Source organism: Oncorhynchus tshawytscha, linkage group LG10 (assembly GCF_018296145.1).
Source record: "Oncorhynchus tshawytscha isolate Ot180627B linkage group LG10, Otsh_v2.0, whole genome shotgun sequence".
Classification (NCBI taxonomy): Eukaryota; Metazoa; Chordata; class Actinopteri; order Salmoniformes; family Salmonidae; genus Oncorhynchus; species Oncorhynchus tshawytscha.
In genome coordinates this window covers 34,535,678-34,555,280 of record NC_056438.1, presented here as the reverse complement: position 1 = coordinate 34,555,280, position 19,603 = coordinate 34,535,678, and the positions used below count along the sequence as shown (strand labels likewise).

Here is a 19,603-nt window from a genome sequence, read left to right as displayed (position 1 = left end):
AATTGTGTTTTTTACATTGGATAAAATCAGAGACACAGAGCTAGACTGCATTTGAGGAACAATGGGAAAGTAAATAAACTTGAAACCTCACTTTTGAGAAAATGGCCTTTGAAGGTTTTGGTACCTACTGGAGAGCTCTTTTTTGTCTACACCCATTCAGCATTGTTCACACCCTCTTATGCTATAGCCCCACTCATCTCTTTAAGGGTTAATCCAAGCGTTCTCCCCAAACAGCAGTCAAGCACCCAAGCTAACTGGCTAATGTTGTCCAGACACAAATGAGAGAACAGCTCACTGAACATTTTCCCCACCCTAGCAGAGCTGGTTAAGCTGTTTTTATGTTATCCAGAGCGTTGGTGACTGCAACTGTGCTGCTGGCAACAATTTGTGCTTTTCGCCAACGTTTACTGACACCGGCCATATTCAACGGGTGTTGAACATTCATAGATTCATCAGTTGTTTTGCGCTCTGGCACAGTCAGATGAGAGTTCTCTGAAATGAGAATGGAAAGCCAGTGCGAATTTACCAGCTATGTCTATCAACAGTTGTCGCAGTGACATTCTATTGAAATGGTTACTTGCATAGTGGAGTCTTTTGTTAAGACATCTAGCTAGCTAAACAATTAACCATAATCCCTACTAATGACGTTACTAGCCTGCATGAATCTGCAGGTAGTTAACCAACCAGGTTCGATGTTAGCTATATAACATCAGGCTTTAAAGCTAGCAAAGCAAATGGCTCTAAGATACGAATAATAAGATCATTACAAGTAACGCTAGCTAGCTAACAGTACACTTTAACTTGAAATGAAAACAACTTTCTGACAAAATTAGAAAGATGTAACATCTGAAAATGTAGCTAGCTAGACTATCTTACCCATATACAGTACCAGTCCAAAGTTTGGACACACCTACATATTCAAGGGTTTTGTTTATTATATATATTTTTTTACTATTTTCTACGTTGTAGAATAATAGTGAAGACATCAAAACTATGGAATCATGTAGTAACCAAAAAAGTTTTAAACAAATCAAAGTATTTTATATTTGAAATTCTTCAAATTAGCCACCCTTTGCCTCGATGACAGCTTTACACACTCTTGGCATTCTCTCAACCAGCTTTGAGGTAGTCACCTGGAATGAATTTAAATTAACAGCTATGCCTTGTTTAAAGGTAATTATTGTTATTGGCCAGTCTGAGAAGGCTTTTTCTTTGCAACTCTGCCTTGAAGGCCAGCATCCCAGAGTCACCTCTTCACTGTTGACGTTGAGACTGGTGTTTTGCGGGTACTATTTAATGAAGCTGCCAGTTGAGGACTTGTGAGGCATCTGTTTCTTAAACTAGACACTAATGTACTTGTCCTCTTGCTCAGTTGTACCCCGGGGCCTCACACTCCACTTTCTATTCTGGTTAGAGCCAGTTTGTGCTGTTCTGTGAAATGAGTAGTACACAGCATTGTACAAGAGCTTCAGTTTCTTGGCAATTTCTCACATGGAATAGGCTTCATTTCTCAGAACAAGAATAGAATGATGAGTTTCAGAAGAAAGTTCTTTGTTTGAGCCTGTAATCGAACCCACAAATGCTGATGCTCCAGATACTCAACTAAAGAAGGACAGTTTTATTGCTTTAATCAGAACAACAGTTTTCAGCTGTGCTAACATAATTGCAAAAGGGTTTTCTAATGATCAATTAGCTCATCCAAGATTATCATTTTAAAAAGCTAACACAACGTGCCATTGGAAAACAGGAGTGATGGTTGCTGATAATGGGCCTTTGTACGTCTTTGTAGATATTCAATTAAAAACCATCCGTTTCCAGCTAAAATAGTCATTTACAACATTAACAATGTCTACACTGTATTTCTGATCAATTTAATGTTATTTTAATGGACAAAAATGTGCTTTTCTTTCAAAAACAAGGACATTTCTAAGTGACCCCAAACTTTTGAACAGTAGTGTATATGAAATGAGTAAAGCAGTATGTAAACATTATTAAAGTGACTAGTGTTCCATTATGAATGTCACCAGTAATTCCATGTCTATGTATATTTTGCAGCACCCTCTAAAGTGCAGGGTTGAGTAACCTGGTGGTAGCCGGCTAGTGATGGCTATTTAACAGTCTGATGGCCTTGAGATAGAAGCTGTTTTTCAGTCTCTTGGTCCCAGCTTTGATCCACCTGTACTGACCTCGCCTTCTGGACAGCAGCGGGGTGAACAGTCCGTGGCTCGGGTGGGTGATGTCCTTGATGATCTTTATCGCCCCTAGTGATGAAGGACGTGTTGGAAGTTGGGGATCACGTGTCTTAATTACGCAGAATTCAAATCAACGGCAACGATAAAAGCGGGGTGTTCGTTAAGTGCCAGCTTATTGTTGCATGGCTCTTGAAGTGGTGTGTTTGTGGACACACAATTAGGTGAAAATCACATACAGCATGTAGTTTGTACATTGACACACACACAAGCTGTGTGAGCGGGGAAATCGATCAGTTGGTTTAATACACTGGTGCTGTTGCACTAATCCCGCTCTCTTTCCAGCCCGAGACAACAGGCCTCCCGGCCCAATCTGTCAGTGTTGATGAAGGGTCAGGGAGGGGAGACTTCCCATGTGTCAGCTGGACAATTACATTAGCTCTGGGTTGATTTAACATACAGGACCATTATTTTATGCTCAGCTGAACTGCAGAAAAAAAACAGCATTTTCCCAACATCCATCAAGTCTATGTCTAACAGAGCGCTGGTGGCTCTTGGTGTGGGTATTCCGTTTGGGTATTTAAGGGGGGTTTAGTGTCAATGTTTTCCAAGTTGAGTACAGCACTTGTTGGAATGACACTTGGATGATAATGAAGTGTGAGGAAAGAATATAGTGTTGCATCCAGTGAGTAATTTAAATAGCTTTTCTTGCAGTCCTACATCCAGGCACATTGCTGATCCAAAAGTCCTACCCATACTGTGATAAGGCCATCACAGGCCATTTGAAGTTGGATTAGTGCAAGTAAAACTTGTGCATTGCAGCTTCTACATTACAACAGTAATTTGTGAAAGTGAGCCCCCTGATACCCCCTTCTCCTCTTACCCCCCTCAAGGCCTCTCATGTTTTATTTTCCTGTTGACGAGGGGGTATCTGTGACATAACAGCCTGTACCAGTTACCCTGGCGTGTCTATGCCATAGGGGGAATAAACCTGTAGGGAACAAGCAACACTAGAGTGCTGGCTGATAAATGTGGATATACTGAAACTCAAGCCCTGGGGCAGGGGGTCGTATATAGAAGGGGAAATGATTACGATCATAGCCCCATAGCATGGGTCAAAGAGGATGTAAATTATAGCCTGTGCATCATTTTCAGGGTCAAAGCGAAGGGATGCACACAGCATGTGATAATTGTGCTTTCTTTAGAGTATATGGTTGAAGTCAAGTCTTGTGGAAGGCGACCAGGGATGTTGCTTGAGTAAGTGGGTGGACTCCGGGGCCTGTATTCATAAAGTAGGATTCTCATAGTAGGCGTGCTGATCTGGGAGCAGGTCCTCTATGTCCATTCATTATAAAATAAAAGGCATTAGGGCTGTCTAGTGCCTAGTTTTTCGAGCGTTGGGCCAGTAACCGAACGGTCGAATCCCCAAGCTGACAAGGTAAAAATCTGTCGTTCTGCCCCTGAACAAGTCAGTTAACCTACTGTTCCTAGGCCGTCATTGTAAATGAGAATTTGTTCTTAACTGACTTTAAATTTAAATACATGTGTTTGTCTGATTTGGACACACGCTATACCAGAAGAAGTACCTTGGGCTTTCTGAGTTGGTGTTTTGTTTGTCCATGTCTGACAGGCAGTAGGCAGTGAAATTCATGGAACATATGTATTAAACATGTTGTATTTTAGATTTTATTTAAGAGGTTTGCTGGGGGGGGCTGATGTCAAGTTCTACAGCGACAGATTATCCCAGTGCAGACAAAAAGACTGGCACCTTGCAATTCTCTCCACCTACTACGGAAGTTGGTCGAAGCCTGTTGACATATCAGTGTACAAAGTTTAATGAAAAGATGTTGATATCTGGGTGCATTTAAAAATATAAAGGAGTGCCGCACACTCGAGGAGCTCAGATGCAAAAATACTTATGTCCAACGTTTCGACAGACAAGCTGTCTTCATCAGGGTATAATTACATTTATATAGTGTCAAAAGACACACACAGGTGTCTGTAATCATTGCCAGTTGTGGTTAATTATCATTCAGATCAAAGTCTACATTGAGACCGAATGGAGCAAGGGTCTTTAAATTAAAGATCCAGGCAGCCTCTCGTTTTAACAATAAATTGTTGAGGTCACCCCCTCTCCTAGGGAGGGTGACATGTTCAATGCCCATATAAAGTAGAGACTAAATCGAGTGGTTTTCTTCCAAAAAGTGGGCCGCAACTGTCAAGTTAGTTTTTGCACCTAATGGTGCAACGATGCTCCGAGATACGTACTTTCAATTCGTGCTTTGTTTTACCCACATAATTTTTTACATCAAGGACAAGTTATAAGATAAATAACTTAGTGGAGCACATGATAACATCTTTGATTGGGATCTGTTTCCCTGTTTGGGGGTGTTTTAAGGATCTACATTTATAAGTGCCATTGCATTGAGCACAGCTGTTACATTTGTAGTTTCCATCCAGTAGGGGCACAAATAGACGTTGTCCAGGGATATCTTGGGGTGGTAAATCAGAGTTTACCGATTTGATCTCTGAGGTTTGTGCCCCGCGAGATATCTGGGTGCATGACACAAGCCCGGATATTTTGGTTCTCACAGAGACTTTGCTCGATCCCGGATAAGGACATTGATATTGCTGATTACAACATATTCAAGTGTGACCGACTGAAATCAACTGTTGTGGCATCATGTTCTCTAAATAGCACTAAGTCCCAAAGATAAGTGTGTATTTTGGCATATGGCCACAATACAAATATATCTGTTGCAGGGATTTACCACACTGGCGCAAGCTGTCGGTACTGAGTATTTTAAACCTTTGTCATCTGAATTTGTTGTTTTAGGGGATTTTGACTTACATTGGCTTACCCCGGCCTCAGACCATTTCAAAGAAATTTGTCTTGACTTCACCTGAATCAATTTATTGTAAAACCCCCACCGATTAATGTAAAATAAATCCAGCAAACTCCTCACTGACTGTAACGAGTGCACTGAGAGTCGGGAAGCAAGTTCAGGGAGTGAGTGTTTTAATAAATAAACAGAAAACTGACCATGACACACAAGCAACGCACTGACATGAAAACAGAATAAATAACACCTGAGGAAAGAGCCATGGGGAGTGACAGATATAGGGAAGATAATCAAGGAGGTGATGGAGTCCAGGTGAGTGTCATGAGGCGCAGGTGCACTAGACGATGGTGACAGGTGTGCAGGATAATACGTGACACTGACAAGTAGTCCTGCGGTGTCTTTGCTTATGATGTATTGCATGTATTAGAGATACCAAACATATTAACACTGATCCTCGTATCATTGTGAAGAGAAATGGTTTTTTTAATCCCCCACAAGCTTTTCTTCATGACAGTGTCTTCAGAAAGTATTCATACCCATTGTCTTATTCCACACTTTGCTGTGTTACAGCCTGAATTCAAAATTGATTAAATATACAGTACCAGTCAAAAGTTTGGACACACCTATTCATTCAAGGGTTTTTCTTTATTTTTGACTATTTTCTACATTGTGAAATAATAGTGAAGACATAAACAATATGAAATAGCACATCATGTAGTAACCAAGAAAGGGTTAAACAAATCAAAATAGATTTTAGATTAGTAGCCACCCTTTGCATTGACGACAGCTTTGCACACTCTTGGTATTCTCTTAACCAGTTTCACCTGTAATGCTTTTCCAACAGCCTTGAAGGAGCTCTCACATATGCTGAGCACTTGTTGGCTGCTTTTCCTTTACTCTGCGATCCAACTCATCCCAAACCATCTCAATTGGGTTGAGGTCCGGTGATTGTGGCCAGGTTATCTGATGCAGCACTCCATCACTCTCCTTGGTCAAATAGCCCTTACATAGCCTGCAGGTGTGTTTTAGGTCATTGCCTTGCTGAAAGACAAATGATAGTCCCACTAAGCGCTAACCAGATGGGATGGCGTATCCCTGCAGAATGCTGTTGTAGCCATGCTGGTCAAGTGTGCCTTGAATTCTAAATAAATCACTGACAGTGTCACCACCACACCATTACACCTCCTCCTCCATGCTTTATGGTGGGAAGAAAGTCTCTTCTTATTGGTGTCCATTAATAGTGGTTTCTTAGCAGCAATTTGACCATGAAAGCCTGATTCACACAGTCTCCTCTGAACAGATGATGTTGAGATGTGTCTGTTGCTTGAACTCTGTGAAGCAATTATTTGGACTGCAATTTCTGAGGCTGGTAACTCTAATGAACTTACCCTCTGCAGCAGAGGTAAACCTGGGTCTTCCTTTCCCGTGGCGGTCCTCATGAGAGCCAGTTTCATCATAGCTCTTGATGATTTTTGCGAGTTCTTGAAATTTCCCGTATTGACTAACCTTAACGTCTTTAAGTAATGATGGACTGTCATTTCTCTGTGTTTATTTGAGCTGTTCTTGCCATAATATGGACTTGCCAAATAGGAATATGGTCTGTGTACCACCCCCTACCTTGTGACACACAACTGATTAGCTGAAACGCATTAAGAAAGAAAGAAATTCCACAAATGAACTTTTAAGATGGCACACCTGTTAATTGAAATGCATTCCAGGTGACTACCTCATGAAGCTGGTTGAGAGAATGCCAAGAGTGTGCAAAGCTGCCATCAAGGCAAAGGGTAGCTACTTTGAATAATTTGCTTTACACTTTTTTGGTTAGTACATTCCATATGTGTAATTTCGTAGTTTTGATGTATTCACTATTATTCTAAAAAGTATAAAATACAAAAAAAATATACAGAAATATCTCATTTACATCAGTATTCACACCCCTGAGTCAACACATGTTAGAATCACCTGGCAGTGATTACACTGGTGAGTTATTTTGGCTACGTCTGTAAGAGCTTTGCACACCTGAATTGTACAATATTTGCCCAATATTCTTTTTTAAAAATTCTTCAAGCTCTGTCAAGTTGGTTGTTGATCATTGCCAGACAGCCATTTTCAAGTCAAGCCATAGATTTAAGCCAATTTAAGTCAAAGCTGTAACTAAGCCACTCCTGAACTTTCAATGTCACCCTTGGTAAACAACTCCAGTATATATTTGGCCTTGTATTTTAGGTTATTGTCCTGCTGAAAGATGAATTTGTCTCCCAATGTCTGGAAAGCAGACTGAACCATTTTTTTTCATGTAGGATTTTGCCTGTGCTTAGCTCTATTCTGTTTCTTTTTATTAAAAAACCACCCTGATCCTTGGCGATGACAAGCATACCAATAACATGATGCAGTCACCGCCATGTATGAAAATGTAAAGAGTTGTACTCAGTGATGTGTTGTTGTATTTGCCCCAAACATAACGCTTTGTATTCAGGACATAGAGTAAACATTTTTACCGGGTGTGAATACTTTGAAGGCACTGTATATATATATATATATATATATATATTACTCTGACGTTTCCTCTATCAGCTGCATGCCTGACCCTGAATTAGCTCTAGAATTGTTCTCGTTTATTTTTCATCTCTCTGGCAGTCAAATATAGAACAAATCAGGCTTGGGTCAAGGTTGGTAATTTGCAGCTTTTCTGGCAATTGAAAAATAGATGGAAAATCTCGCTCCTTTCTAAGTTCTTAGACTGCTGGTGATCTGAAGACATTTTGGGAAAGAGTTAATGCACCCTGGCGTGGAAATTCCTTTCCTTGGCTGTCTACGCAAGTTGTTGCTTTTAATAAGCATTTTACCTATGCAGGCTTTTTATTTGAAAGGAACGGTGGTTTAATTTACCCTGGTCTGCCAGTCGACTGCTTGCCCCTCTCCCAGCCTCTAAATGACTTGATGGAAATTGCCAACTTCTAGTGAATCTTTATTTTTCCTGTAATACAACTAGCCGGTTTCATGAAGTTGGCTTTAGCTAGCTCAGATTGGGAACCTATCTACCAAAAATCTATTTCAGGTTATCAAGTTGGAGTATCTAGCTTGACTTGCCATCTTAGCTGGCTTGCCTACTGGCAAGGTTGGTAGAAAAGCAAGCAATAACTAAATAAGACTCACATTCCGTTCAATCTTTTCCCCAGATTTTAGCAGAGATGCAGAGTAGCAAATGTAGTTTATAAAAATAAAATAAAAAATACCAATCAGGAGGATACAGACAAGGGGTATGCTTAGATATGCAGAAAAATAGACAATTTTTTATATAGAATTAAGCATAATGATTATTACTCTAGAATGCAGGAAAAAACTGTTTTGGGTGTTAGAAAAATTAAAAATTCACAAATTTACAGACAATGGGTTTACAGATAATGGCTGATTTGCTTGAAGATCAAGATGACGTTGAGACAAAGAAAAATTAACCGATTCAACATATCCCTCCCTCAGGGTGTCACTGACCAATGCTTGAAAGACTGCCGGTGAGCTCGATAATCCGAAGGGCATGACTAAATATTCATAGTGGCCACTAGGGGTGTTAAAGGCAGTCTTCCACTCATCTCCCTCTCTGATTCTCACCAGATTGTAAGCATTTCATAGGTCCAGTTAGGTGAAGAATTGGGCCCCTTGGACCAACTCCAAAGTGGAGGACATCAGGGGTAGGGGGTAACCCTACCCTTTCCCACCTGGACAAAAGGAACACCTACGTGAGAATGTTATTCATTGACTACAGCTCAGTGGTCAACACCATAGTACCCTCAAAGCTCATCAATAAGCTAAGGACCCTGGGACTAAACACCTCCCTCTGCTACTGGATCCTGGACTTCCGGACGGGCCGCCCCCAGGATGGTGAAGATAGGTAGCAACACATCTGCCACGCTGATCCTCAACACTGGAGCCCCTCAGGGGTGCGTGCTCAGTTCCCTCCTGTACTCCCTGTTCACCCACAACTGCATGGCCTGGCATGACTCCAACACCATCATTACGTTTTCAGACGACACAACAGTAGTATGCCTGATCACCAACAACGATGAGACAGCCTATAGGGAGGAGGTCAGAGACCTGGATGGGTGGTGCCAGAACAGCAACCTATCCCTCAGCGTAATCAAGACAAAGGAGATGATTGTGGACTATAGCAAAAAGAGGACTTAGCACGCTCCCATTCTCATCGACAGTGGAGCAGGTTGAGAGCTTCAAGTTCCTTGGTGTTCACATCACCAACAAACTAACATGGTCCAAGTACACCATGACAGTCATGAAGCGGGCACGACAAAACCTACTCCCCCTCGGGAGACTGACATTTTGGCATGGGTCCTCAAACGGTTCTACAGCTGCCTGCCATGCAGGACCTTTAAACCAGGCTTTGTCAGAGGAAGGCCCTAAAAATTGTCAAAGACCCCAGCCACCCCTATCATAGACTGTTCTACCTGCTACCGCATGGCTAGCGGCCAAGTCTAGGAACAAAAGGCTTCTCAACAGCTTTTACCCCCAAACTATAAGACTAAGAATATGTGATCAAATGGCTACCTATAATAAGCGACACCTGGAGGGGGTGGAGACAATCATAAGGACAGGTGAAACAGATCAGGGTGTGACAGCCAATCCCTCTTTTACGCTGCTGCTACTCTCTGTTTATCATCTGTGCATAGTCACTTTAACTATACGTTCATGTACATATTACCTCAATTAGCCCGACTAACCGGTGCCGCCACACATTGACTCTGTACCGGTACCACAGTAATGTTTTGTCATTTTTTTCTCTATACTTATCTATTGTCTACCTAATACCATTTTTTTCCTTAAAAATTGCACTGTTGGTTAGGGCTTGTCAGTAGGCATTTCACTGTAAGGTCTACACCTGTTGTATTCGGAGCACGTGACAAATAAACTTAGATCGTAATCTGGTTCAACCCTCTGTAGTCGATGCAGGGACGCAGGCCTACATCCTACTTATCCACGAAGAAGAACCCTGCACCAGGGGATGTAGAGGGGTGAATGAAACCTGCCTCCACTGCATCCATGACTGCTGCTTCAGGGGTCGACCGGGAGTACAGACAACCCGGGGAGGTGTGGCTTCCTATAGGAGTTCTATGGTACATTCGTAAGGACGATGAGGGGGGAAGGGTGGCAGCCTGCCTCTTACTGAAGGCCTCCCAGAGGTCGAAGTATTCGGAAAGGAGATCAGAAAATTATTGGTCTTCAAGGGATGCAGGAGGACACGGCGAGGCTCTTGGTGGGGTCTTAGACATTTAGTCTGGTTGTCCTTACCCCAGTCTAGTAGGTTTCCCGTGGACCAGGAACTAGTGGGTTATGTAGCGCTAGCCAGGGGTACCCTAGAATAAGGGGGTTCTCGGAAGCAGTGATCAACAGAAAACGAAGAGTCTCAGAGTGGTTCACCCCAACCTGCAGTAAAATGGGCTTTGTCTGATATTCCACCTGACCGGAGCCAGGTGGGTTTGGGGTGCTCAGGAAACCGGAACGTGGAGTGGTGTCAAAAGGGCGATGTCTCACCCGTGTCTGGATGTGGTTGCCAATCCTGATTGCCAGCATTATCAGGGACTCGAGGTCCTCTCCCAGTTCCCAAGTGGCCAGTTCGTCTTTGATGAAGCTAGACAGACCCTGCTGGAAAGTGGCATCCAGTGCCTCCATATTCCACCCATTCTCAATCTGTGCAAATTTATATTCATTTAGGTGACAAGGACACACATTAACTAAGTATTTACTGAGAACATGTGGACATTATTTGTGGACAGGGCCTGTTTGAGAATACTGCCAAAGCCGTGCAAAAATGGGCCTTCAAAACCATTGAGTACACTTCTCAGTTCTGAAAAGACTGTACAAAAATATTGAGATTTATAAACTTGGTGCATGCCATACGCATGTTACCCGTTATAAATCAAACCCATCCTGAAACTGTGTGCGCATGAACAAGCTTTAAAACTGCCTGAAAAAAGCCCCATCATTCACCTTTTATGGTGACATGACAGGAATAAATAAAGGAAATAGCAATGGCGAACTTGATTAAATGTCTTTTGAGGTGTTTTACAGACATTTTCTTTATCTGACCGTTTCTGTAAGACAAAAACCATTGCAAATTGTTGTGGACCTTTTAAGCAGATTGTTTGAATTTAATAATGTTTAGCATTTACTTTTTCCAGAACCATATGCTGCACTGCATGAGAATTTTGAAACAGTGTCTACTCAGAATATTTTTATACTACAGTTAGCCTACACACTTCAATGCAAAAGATAAACTGCATGTTATAAAGCTTGCGCCCGTTCGGAAGATTAGAGCAAAAAAAAATACCATATTTATAGCCTATCTAATAGGCCCAATTAAATGAGAGATGTGCATGTTAATTTGTTGAATGGGTACTTCGGGAATATGAACTGAACATGGCCATAAAAGGTTATCATAACCATTGCAGAAAAAATGAATTATTGGCTACTCGAGAAATATCAATGAAAATGGTGACCCTCTGTTCTACCTTAAACTACACTTTAGATCAGATCGCATAGTGCAAAATACTTGAACTAGCTTATCTCTTTACTATGGTGAGGTGGGTTGAATTAAGTGAGAGATGGGATGGATGGTAGCCTATACTAACTTCTTGAGGCCTATAGGCTATTTCATGAGTACAGTCAGAAAAGGTGAGACATTTGTTTTGCAATTGATCATGGAAATGAAATAAATAATTGGAAATATGCCTATTTCTAATTATTTTAGAATGAAAAAATAAAAATGAGTGGATTTTCTTGTTATTATACCAGTTTTTTTGTTAGGAATAAGATTTCCATGATATTCCCCATTTTCACAGGCTACTTTTGCCTTCTTGCAATACTTCAACCACTAGAAACAGCATATGCATAGTCTAAAGTTTGAGGAAGGATAAGCACATTCACAAGTTCAGTTTTTTTAAATGGCAACCTTTGCTCAAAAACTGGCACACACATGTTTTGGGGCATATTTTGTGTGAAAGCAACGTTTATAAACGAGGCCCCTGGTACCTAGCTGTTAAAATGGCCCACAACTATCAATGTTTTGAACAAAGTGAATTATTTGCTGCAGCCAAATTACATATTTTCTTCCCATACACTTTCTTGAAAAGGCAGCAAATGTGTGAGTACAAGTTGGCTCATTCCAACGGATATTTGAGATACTGCAATGGTTGTTGATGGCTTCACACCATCTCTTCCACAACTAGGGTTGCAAATTCCAGGAACTTTCAATAAATTCTCTTGTTTTCCAGTAATCCTGGTTGAAGGATTCTGGATTTCTGCTTATTCTCCATTGATTCTGGGATACGTCCAACTGGGATTTCAGGGAAATCGGGATTTTTTTTGTTTTTACCTAGTCACAACATATTACTGTCACATAAATTAATACAATGGCTCCCTTATTGCAGTTTTGTCTCTCATGGTAATTATTTACATTGACCTGAATACAAATGACAGCCTCTGTTATTAATGAAGTTGTTTGACATTGGCTCAAGTTCACTTCACTCCATTTACCAGTAGGGTTCCTGCACATGCAATTCATGGTAGATATTGAAATCGTGGATGTCATACTAACAGTAAGTATTTTAAACAGGTTGGTCATTCATGCTTTTTTCATACTTTTACCCCCTTTTTCTCCCCAATTGGTAGTTAGTCTTTTCCCATCGCTGCAACTCCTGTACGGACTCGGAAGAGGCGAAGGTCGAGAGCCATGCATCCTCCAAAACATGACCCTGCCAAGCCGCACCCGGGAAGCCAGCCGCACCAATTTTTATCAGAGTAAACACTATCTGGCAACCAGTCAGATTACAGGCCCCCGGCCCGCCACAAGGAGTCGCTAGAGCGCAATGGAACAAGGAATTCCTGGCCGGCCAAATCCTCCCCTAACCCGGACAACGCTGGGACAATTGTGTGCCGCCTCATGGGTCTCCCAGTCCCGGCCGGCTGTGACACAGCCTGGGATCGAACCAGGGGCTGTAGTGATGCCTCAAGCACTGCGATACAGTGCCTTAGACCGCTGCACAACTCAGGAGGCCTTATAAAACACTGTGTTTGTCAGAACAGTGCTCAAAAGGGAATTTACAATACTATTTCACACTGTTGCTGTCTGAAAGTACACTACATAGCCAAAAGTATGTGGACACCTGCTCATCGAACATTTCTTTCCAAAATCATTGGCATTAATGTGGAGTTGGTCCCCCCTTTGCTATAACAGCCTCCGCTCTTCCAGGAAGGCTTTTCACTAGATGTTGGAACATTGCTGTGGGGACTTGCTTCCATTCAACCACAAGTGTATTAGTGAGTTTGTGCACTGATGTTGGGCGATTAGGCCTCTCGCAGTCGGCGTTACAATTCATCCCAAAGGTGTTCGATTGGGTTGAGGTCAGGACTCTGTGCAGGCCAGTCAAGATCTTCCACACCGATCTCGATAAACCATTTCTGTATGGACCTTGTTTTATGCATGGGGGCGTTGTCATGCTGAAACAGGAAACTGTTGTCACAAAGTTGGAAGCACAGAATCGTCTAGAATGTCATTGTATGCTGTAAAGTTAAGATAACCCTTCACTGAAACTAAGGAGCCTTGCCCAAACCATGGTAAACATCCTCAGACCATTAATCCTCCTCAACCAAACTTTACAGTTGGCACTATGCATTCAGACAGGTAGTGTTCTCCTGGCATCCGCCAAACCTAGTCTGTCAGACTGCCAGGTGGTGAAGCGTGATTCATCCCTCCAGAGAACGCGTTTCCACTGCTCCAGAGTCGAATGGCGGCGTGCTTTATACCTCTCCAGCCGGCGCTTGATTTTGCGCATGGTGATCTTAGGCTTGTGTGTGGCTGCTCGGCCATGGAAACCCATTACATGAAGCTCCCAATGAACAGTTCTTGTGCTGACGTTGCTTCCAACGTTCCAACGTTTGGAACTCAGTAGTGAGTGTTGCAACTGAGGACACACGATTTGTACGCGCTTCAGCACTTGGCGATTCCGTTCTGTTAGCTTGTGTGGCTGTTGTTGCTCCTAAACATTTCCACGTCACAATAACATCACTGACAGTTCACCAGGGCAGCTCCATCCGGGCAGATATTTGACGAACTGACTTGTTGGAAAGGTGGCATCCTATGAAGGTTCCACATTGAAAGTCATTGAGCTCTTCAGTGAGGTCATTCTACTCCTAATGTTTGTCTATATAGGTTCCGTGGCTGTGTGTTCGATTTTATACACCTGTCAGCAACGGGTGTGGCTGAAATAGCCTAATCCAGTAATTTGAAGGCGTGTCCACATATGTTTGTATATAAAGTGTAGATCTGGATAGAAATCTGTAGTGAAAATTGAGCGGTGAGGTTTGTCTTGCTTGGTTCGTTTAGATTTGACCTCCTCAGATGATGATGGATTATGGCAGGCCCGTTTTAGTTCTGTGTTGAAAAGTCAATTACGTTTCAAGACATGTATTTAAATACTGTAACAACCATAAGCCTTGCAGAGTATCCTTGAGAGAAACCTGGTTTTGACATCCAGCCCCCCATAGCAAAGCATGTTCATTTCCCCCAAAAACAAGCTACATTTTGGGCAAGCGGCTCTTACATCCCCAGAGGTCGTCCGGAAAGCACTGCAGTCGAGTTCCCAGCATGTCAAACTTAGCAATGCGTGTAATTGTTTTACTCTTCCGGCTGAGCATTAACAGATTGATGCTGTTCACGAAAGGCGCAAGAGAAGACGGAATCTGAAAATGACTGTTGCAAAAACAAATTAGAAATCAGGGCATCCAAGCTAATAATAACACCACGAAAAAGAAAGAGATGAAACCAAAAGGATCACTTTTGCAGCAAGAGAGTATGTCCCCATTTCCAGTTGAGTTTGCTTCTAAATTGTGTCTAAATGCTTAATGAACTTTGGGATCCTTGAGGTGCATAGAAGATCCAAAGACAATATTTTGACACGGTCTCCTCCGCCTCCCTATTGGGGTTGTTTGAACCGGAGGGCATTTAAATGCAAATCGCAAATTATAGAATAGAAAACTGAAGAAAGAATGGAAGCCCTGACCAGAAATATTTTGTGCTTCCCTCTATGCAGGCCCGCCAGGAAAGCGGGGAAGAAGAGGCCGGAATGGCGAACCTGGTAAGTGTGTGTACTCACAGATCTATTCCAAGTTGGCTGGACCTCCAAGTGAGATTTTTTTCTCTCTCCTGAGCTGACTCACCAACCTCAGAGCAGCCCAGGCCCAGCCTATTTGGGAGGAAACGTGTTTGTGTTGACACTCCTACAGATATGAAGTGCTATGAAAGGATACTATTTTGAATTAGCAGGGGGAATATATATATGACAGGCGTACATCCTCACCGCAACGCACAGGGCTAAAAGCGATAAAGGACATTGAAGCCTTGCACACTGCTATGTTGCGACTTCATGTTGGCCATGCATTGGACCAAAGGTATTGCTCTCAAAAGCAATTTGAATGGGAGGACAAAATGAGGTCCCTGTTTTTAGTAAGGTAGTGTTTAGGGTTTAGCATAAGAACCACAGAAATCTAAGGAAGACATTGGACCACAGATCCTGTTTCAATAATTCAGCCGAGTTCAATTGTAGACGATACTTCGGCATTGTTTAATGCAACCCTTCCAATAAACATCTATTCATGTTAATTTCAAATGTCAATATTGTGTGAAAGTACTACACCAACACTTTTCAGGCAAATGCTGAGAATCAGAGTAACTTCCTGCAGCTAAATCTACCAGAAACAAGCTAACATGTGTAGCGCATGGTGTCCTCAGTGGCACAGCGGTCTCTAAAGAGCAGAAAATGCAAAACAGGACGGCAATCACTCCCATTAGGTTATGATAATAGCCTAATCCCAAAATTGCCTGTGGAGCTTGTTGTTAGGCCAGCGGAACAAGCCAAATCTACAACACGTGGGTCACTGCGGTAGGGTCACCTATGGGCAGGTTAGAGAGGACACGTTTCATTTTGCTTCCTCATCTCATCAACCACAGATGACCTCGGGGGACTGTCATTCTCTTCCAGAATCTCTGTAATGCCCACAAACCTCTGGACAGCTCATCATCAGGGAACATTCCCATATGTCACACCTGTTTTAAGGGATTAAAGGGAATAACGCATGTGTACTTCTCATAGATTGCTGGGGTAAATCCAGGGTAAAGTAGTTCCTTGGTACAGATGTCAGAGACCTATATTGTACTGCATTATTGCCACCGAATGTAAAGCTCTGTACCACCTACTTTTTAGAACTAAATATTCCCCAGTATCAAATAACTTTCATTATTTAATCTGTGTGCACTATGCCTTATGGGGGTTGTAGAAGAAAGTAGGTATCTAAAAGCATGTTTAAGGTGTAGTTCTCCCCCCACAAATTAAATATGTGTATGCATTGAAGTCAGTGATCTACTGTATCTTGACAAGCGGAACAAGCTTTCCCCCTGTTGTGTTTTTCCTAGAGAAACAAGTTCATTGAATTGGGAGAACAAATTAGAAAAAACGAAATTGTGTTTTGCCAAACATTACTACTAAAAGGGACACTTCGTTAGGACTTGACTGTTTGTTTTTAGTGAACCTATGGAAAGGAAGCTTAGACAGTTTGTGTCAAGAACTCCATGTCATTAACCAGTTTGAGACTGCAGGCAGACCTAGTGGGTGGTCAACATTGGACTGCATTATTTAGAAGGTTTCCTTTTTTTGTCTGTAAAATGTCACAGCTCTTTGAGAAGTTTCATAATTTATAACATTATACCTGCCCACACAGAACACTTTTTTTTATCACTTTGGTGCATTTTGCTATATAGTATGTGGTACATTTTCACAACTCTTCGTATAAAAATCTAAACAGGTCATCAAAATAGCTATGTTTCTAAACTCTAAGTACCTTTACAATGAGTACAAAAAAACATTCACAAAGTCAATTGTTTACAGCACCAAGTCACACTTTCAATTTGCATACATATTCAATCGAATGATCAATGCAATATTCACATTACTTTTGATATGATTTTCTTGTAATAGTTAAATGGATTGTTAACACATCACTTAATCATACTGCTCAAAACTGATAACTACTGAATCAAAATAATTCTGTAACCAATAATAGATGGATGTGGCTGTAAATGCTACATAATCTTCCCCTATCAGCCAGTGTGCATCAATACAATAAGTCAAAGTGTAGAGTCACTTACTCAATGTAATACCATTTGAAATTATGGAGTAGTGTACAATGCACTGCTGAAATACTTCGGTAAATTACAGTATATTCCACTCTATCTGAATTTCATTGATATACTGTAAACTGATTGTTTTAGCTGATGATACTTAAACAGTTAGTCACAAGTCACATAGAAAAATGTATCTTGTTCACTGTTGCATGGGGCAGAAATGGAAATACATACTGTACACCAGGCTACACCAATACCTTTTTACTATAAGCTTCTGCTTTACAATACAATATCAATTTCTTCTACGTATGAACTATATAAGGATACTGAAACGATACTCCCAATCTTCTTCTGTATCATCCACCGTAATTTGCAAAAAAATTCATTAAAAATCCTACAATGTGATTTTCTGGATTTTTTTTCTTCTCATTTTGTCTGTCATAGTTAAAGTGTACCTATGATGAAAATTACAGGCCTCTTGTCACGCCCTGGTCGAAGTATTTTGTGTTTATCTTCATTTATTTGGTCAGGCCAGGGTGTGGCATGGGTTTTTGTATGTGGTGTGTATGTATTGGGATTGTAGCTTAGTGGAGTGTTCTAGATAAGTCTATGGCTGTCTGAAGTGGTTCTCAATCAGAGGCAGGTGTTTATCGTTGTCTCTGATTGGGAACCATATTTAGGCAGCCATATTCTTTGAATGTTCCGTGGGTGATTGTCCTTAGTGTCCTTGTTCCTGTCGCTGTGTTAGTTTACACAAGTATAGGCTGTTTCGGTTTTCGTTACGTTCTTTGTTTTGTAGTGTTTGTATTGATTCGTGTTTTACGTTTGTTTATTAAACATGGATCGCAATCTACACGCCGCGTTTTGGTCCGACTCTCCTTCACTACAAGAGAACCGTTACACCTCTCATCTTTTTAAGTGGGAGAACTTGCACAATTGGTGGCTGACTAAATACTTTTTTGCCCCACTGTGTATATATATATCTGTTGTTTACAGATACCTTTAAAAAAAAGATAGGGGTGTGGATCAGAAAACCATTCAGTATCTGGTGTGACCACCATTTGCCTTATGCAGCGCGACACATCTCCTTCGCATAGAGTTGACCAGGCTATTGATTGTGGTCTGTGGAATGTTGTCCACAGACCACAATACAGTGGCCGTAATAGTACTGTGTTTAGGTCTGAAGCCAGATTGATTACTCGAACAAGTATTGTTAATTAACAGTTAAGAGTTTGCAGTTGCCTCTAGAATTTTAGCCAAACAGGAGAGTTTAGAGATGTGCCGATAATTATCCAATTCACTACCATCACCTCCCTTGAGGAGTAGTAAAACAAAAGCTGTTTTCCAGGATTTAGGAATCTTTCATACAACAAATGTTTGATTAAAAATATGTGTCACTACACCATCAATAATAGGTGCCGCACACTTGAGTAAATATGGATCCAGATTGTCAGCGCCTAATGATTTCTTAGAATCTATAGCAGATAGTGCAGATAAGACCTCATCTTCTATGACTTTTTGAAAATTAAAAACCTGCTTACTGTTTTCCACATCAGCTGAAGGCCGAGGGACTGAAACAATAGACCGGTTAGGACCATGTTGGCCATTTTTTCTTTCAAAAAGAAAACCAGCAGAAATAAAATGCTTAAGTGTTATTTTAAGCGTTCGTTTTGCTACATGTCAATAGTAATCTTGTGCACATTTACCTGAATTCTTATATTAGCTCTGCAACTTTGAATCCAATCAGGAAGCCTTTTGTGGCTAACTCATCCAGTTTTATTGACTCTTGTGTGACACATTGATACTCCTACTGTTTTCAAATCTCGCAGAGAGCTAGGATTGTTACATATAAATAAATGTGTGAAGCCTGATGTCTAAACTTAACTTTCTGGATGTCTGGGTGCATGACACTAACCCCGACATTCTGGTCATCTCAGAGACCTGTCTAAATAATTTGATTATGGATAAGGTTATTGCCATTTTTTGATGTTATAGAAAAAAAGGGGGAGGGCTGTCTATTTATGTAAGCTCTTCTCTTATGGCTTCATGCACTCTTAGCATCTATGTCCCCAAAATATGTGAGCTGTTGGTCATTAAAGTGTTCATTTGGGGTCACTTGAGAGGTGTCACTACAGACCCTGGTTTGATTCCAGGCTGTATCACAACCGACCGTGATTGGGAGTCCCATAGGGCGGTGCAAAATTGGCCCAGCATTTATTAGGGTTTGGCTGGGGTGCCATGTGAAATGCATTTTTTTTAAAAATACATTTAAATCAACCTTCAGTTACATAAAGGGGTGCCCCGAGGTTTGATACTCAGCCCACTACTGTTTACAATCTATACATATAACATTGTTAATGCTGTACAAAAATCTATATTTTCATTTG

The 19,603-nt window shown here is 41.4% G+C and overlaps 1 protein-coding gene across 9 annotated transcripts in view; it reads left to right on the top strand.

The window, feature by feature from the left end:
* The window catches only part of LOC112260125 (collagen alpha-1(XXV) chain), a 337,796-nt gene that overhangs the window by 142,265 nt on the left and 175,928 nt on the right, over positions 1-19,603 (top strand). For 7 of the 9 annotated variants that reach the window (XM_024434986.2, XM_024434985.2, XM_042328512.1 and 4 more), the window contains exon 3: positions 15,130-15,174. The exons of the other annotated variants lie outside the window; for them this stretch is intronic. In XM_024434986.2, the coding sequence (XP_024290754.1) occupies positions 15,130-15,174 (45 nt within the window). The remainder of the gene's footprint in view (positions 1-15,129; positions 15,175-19,603) is intronic. 9 annotated transcript variants of the gene reach the window in all.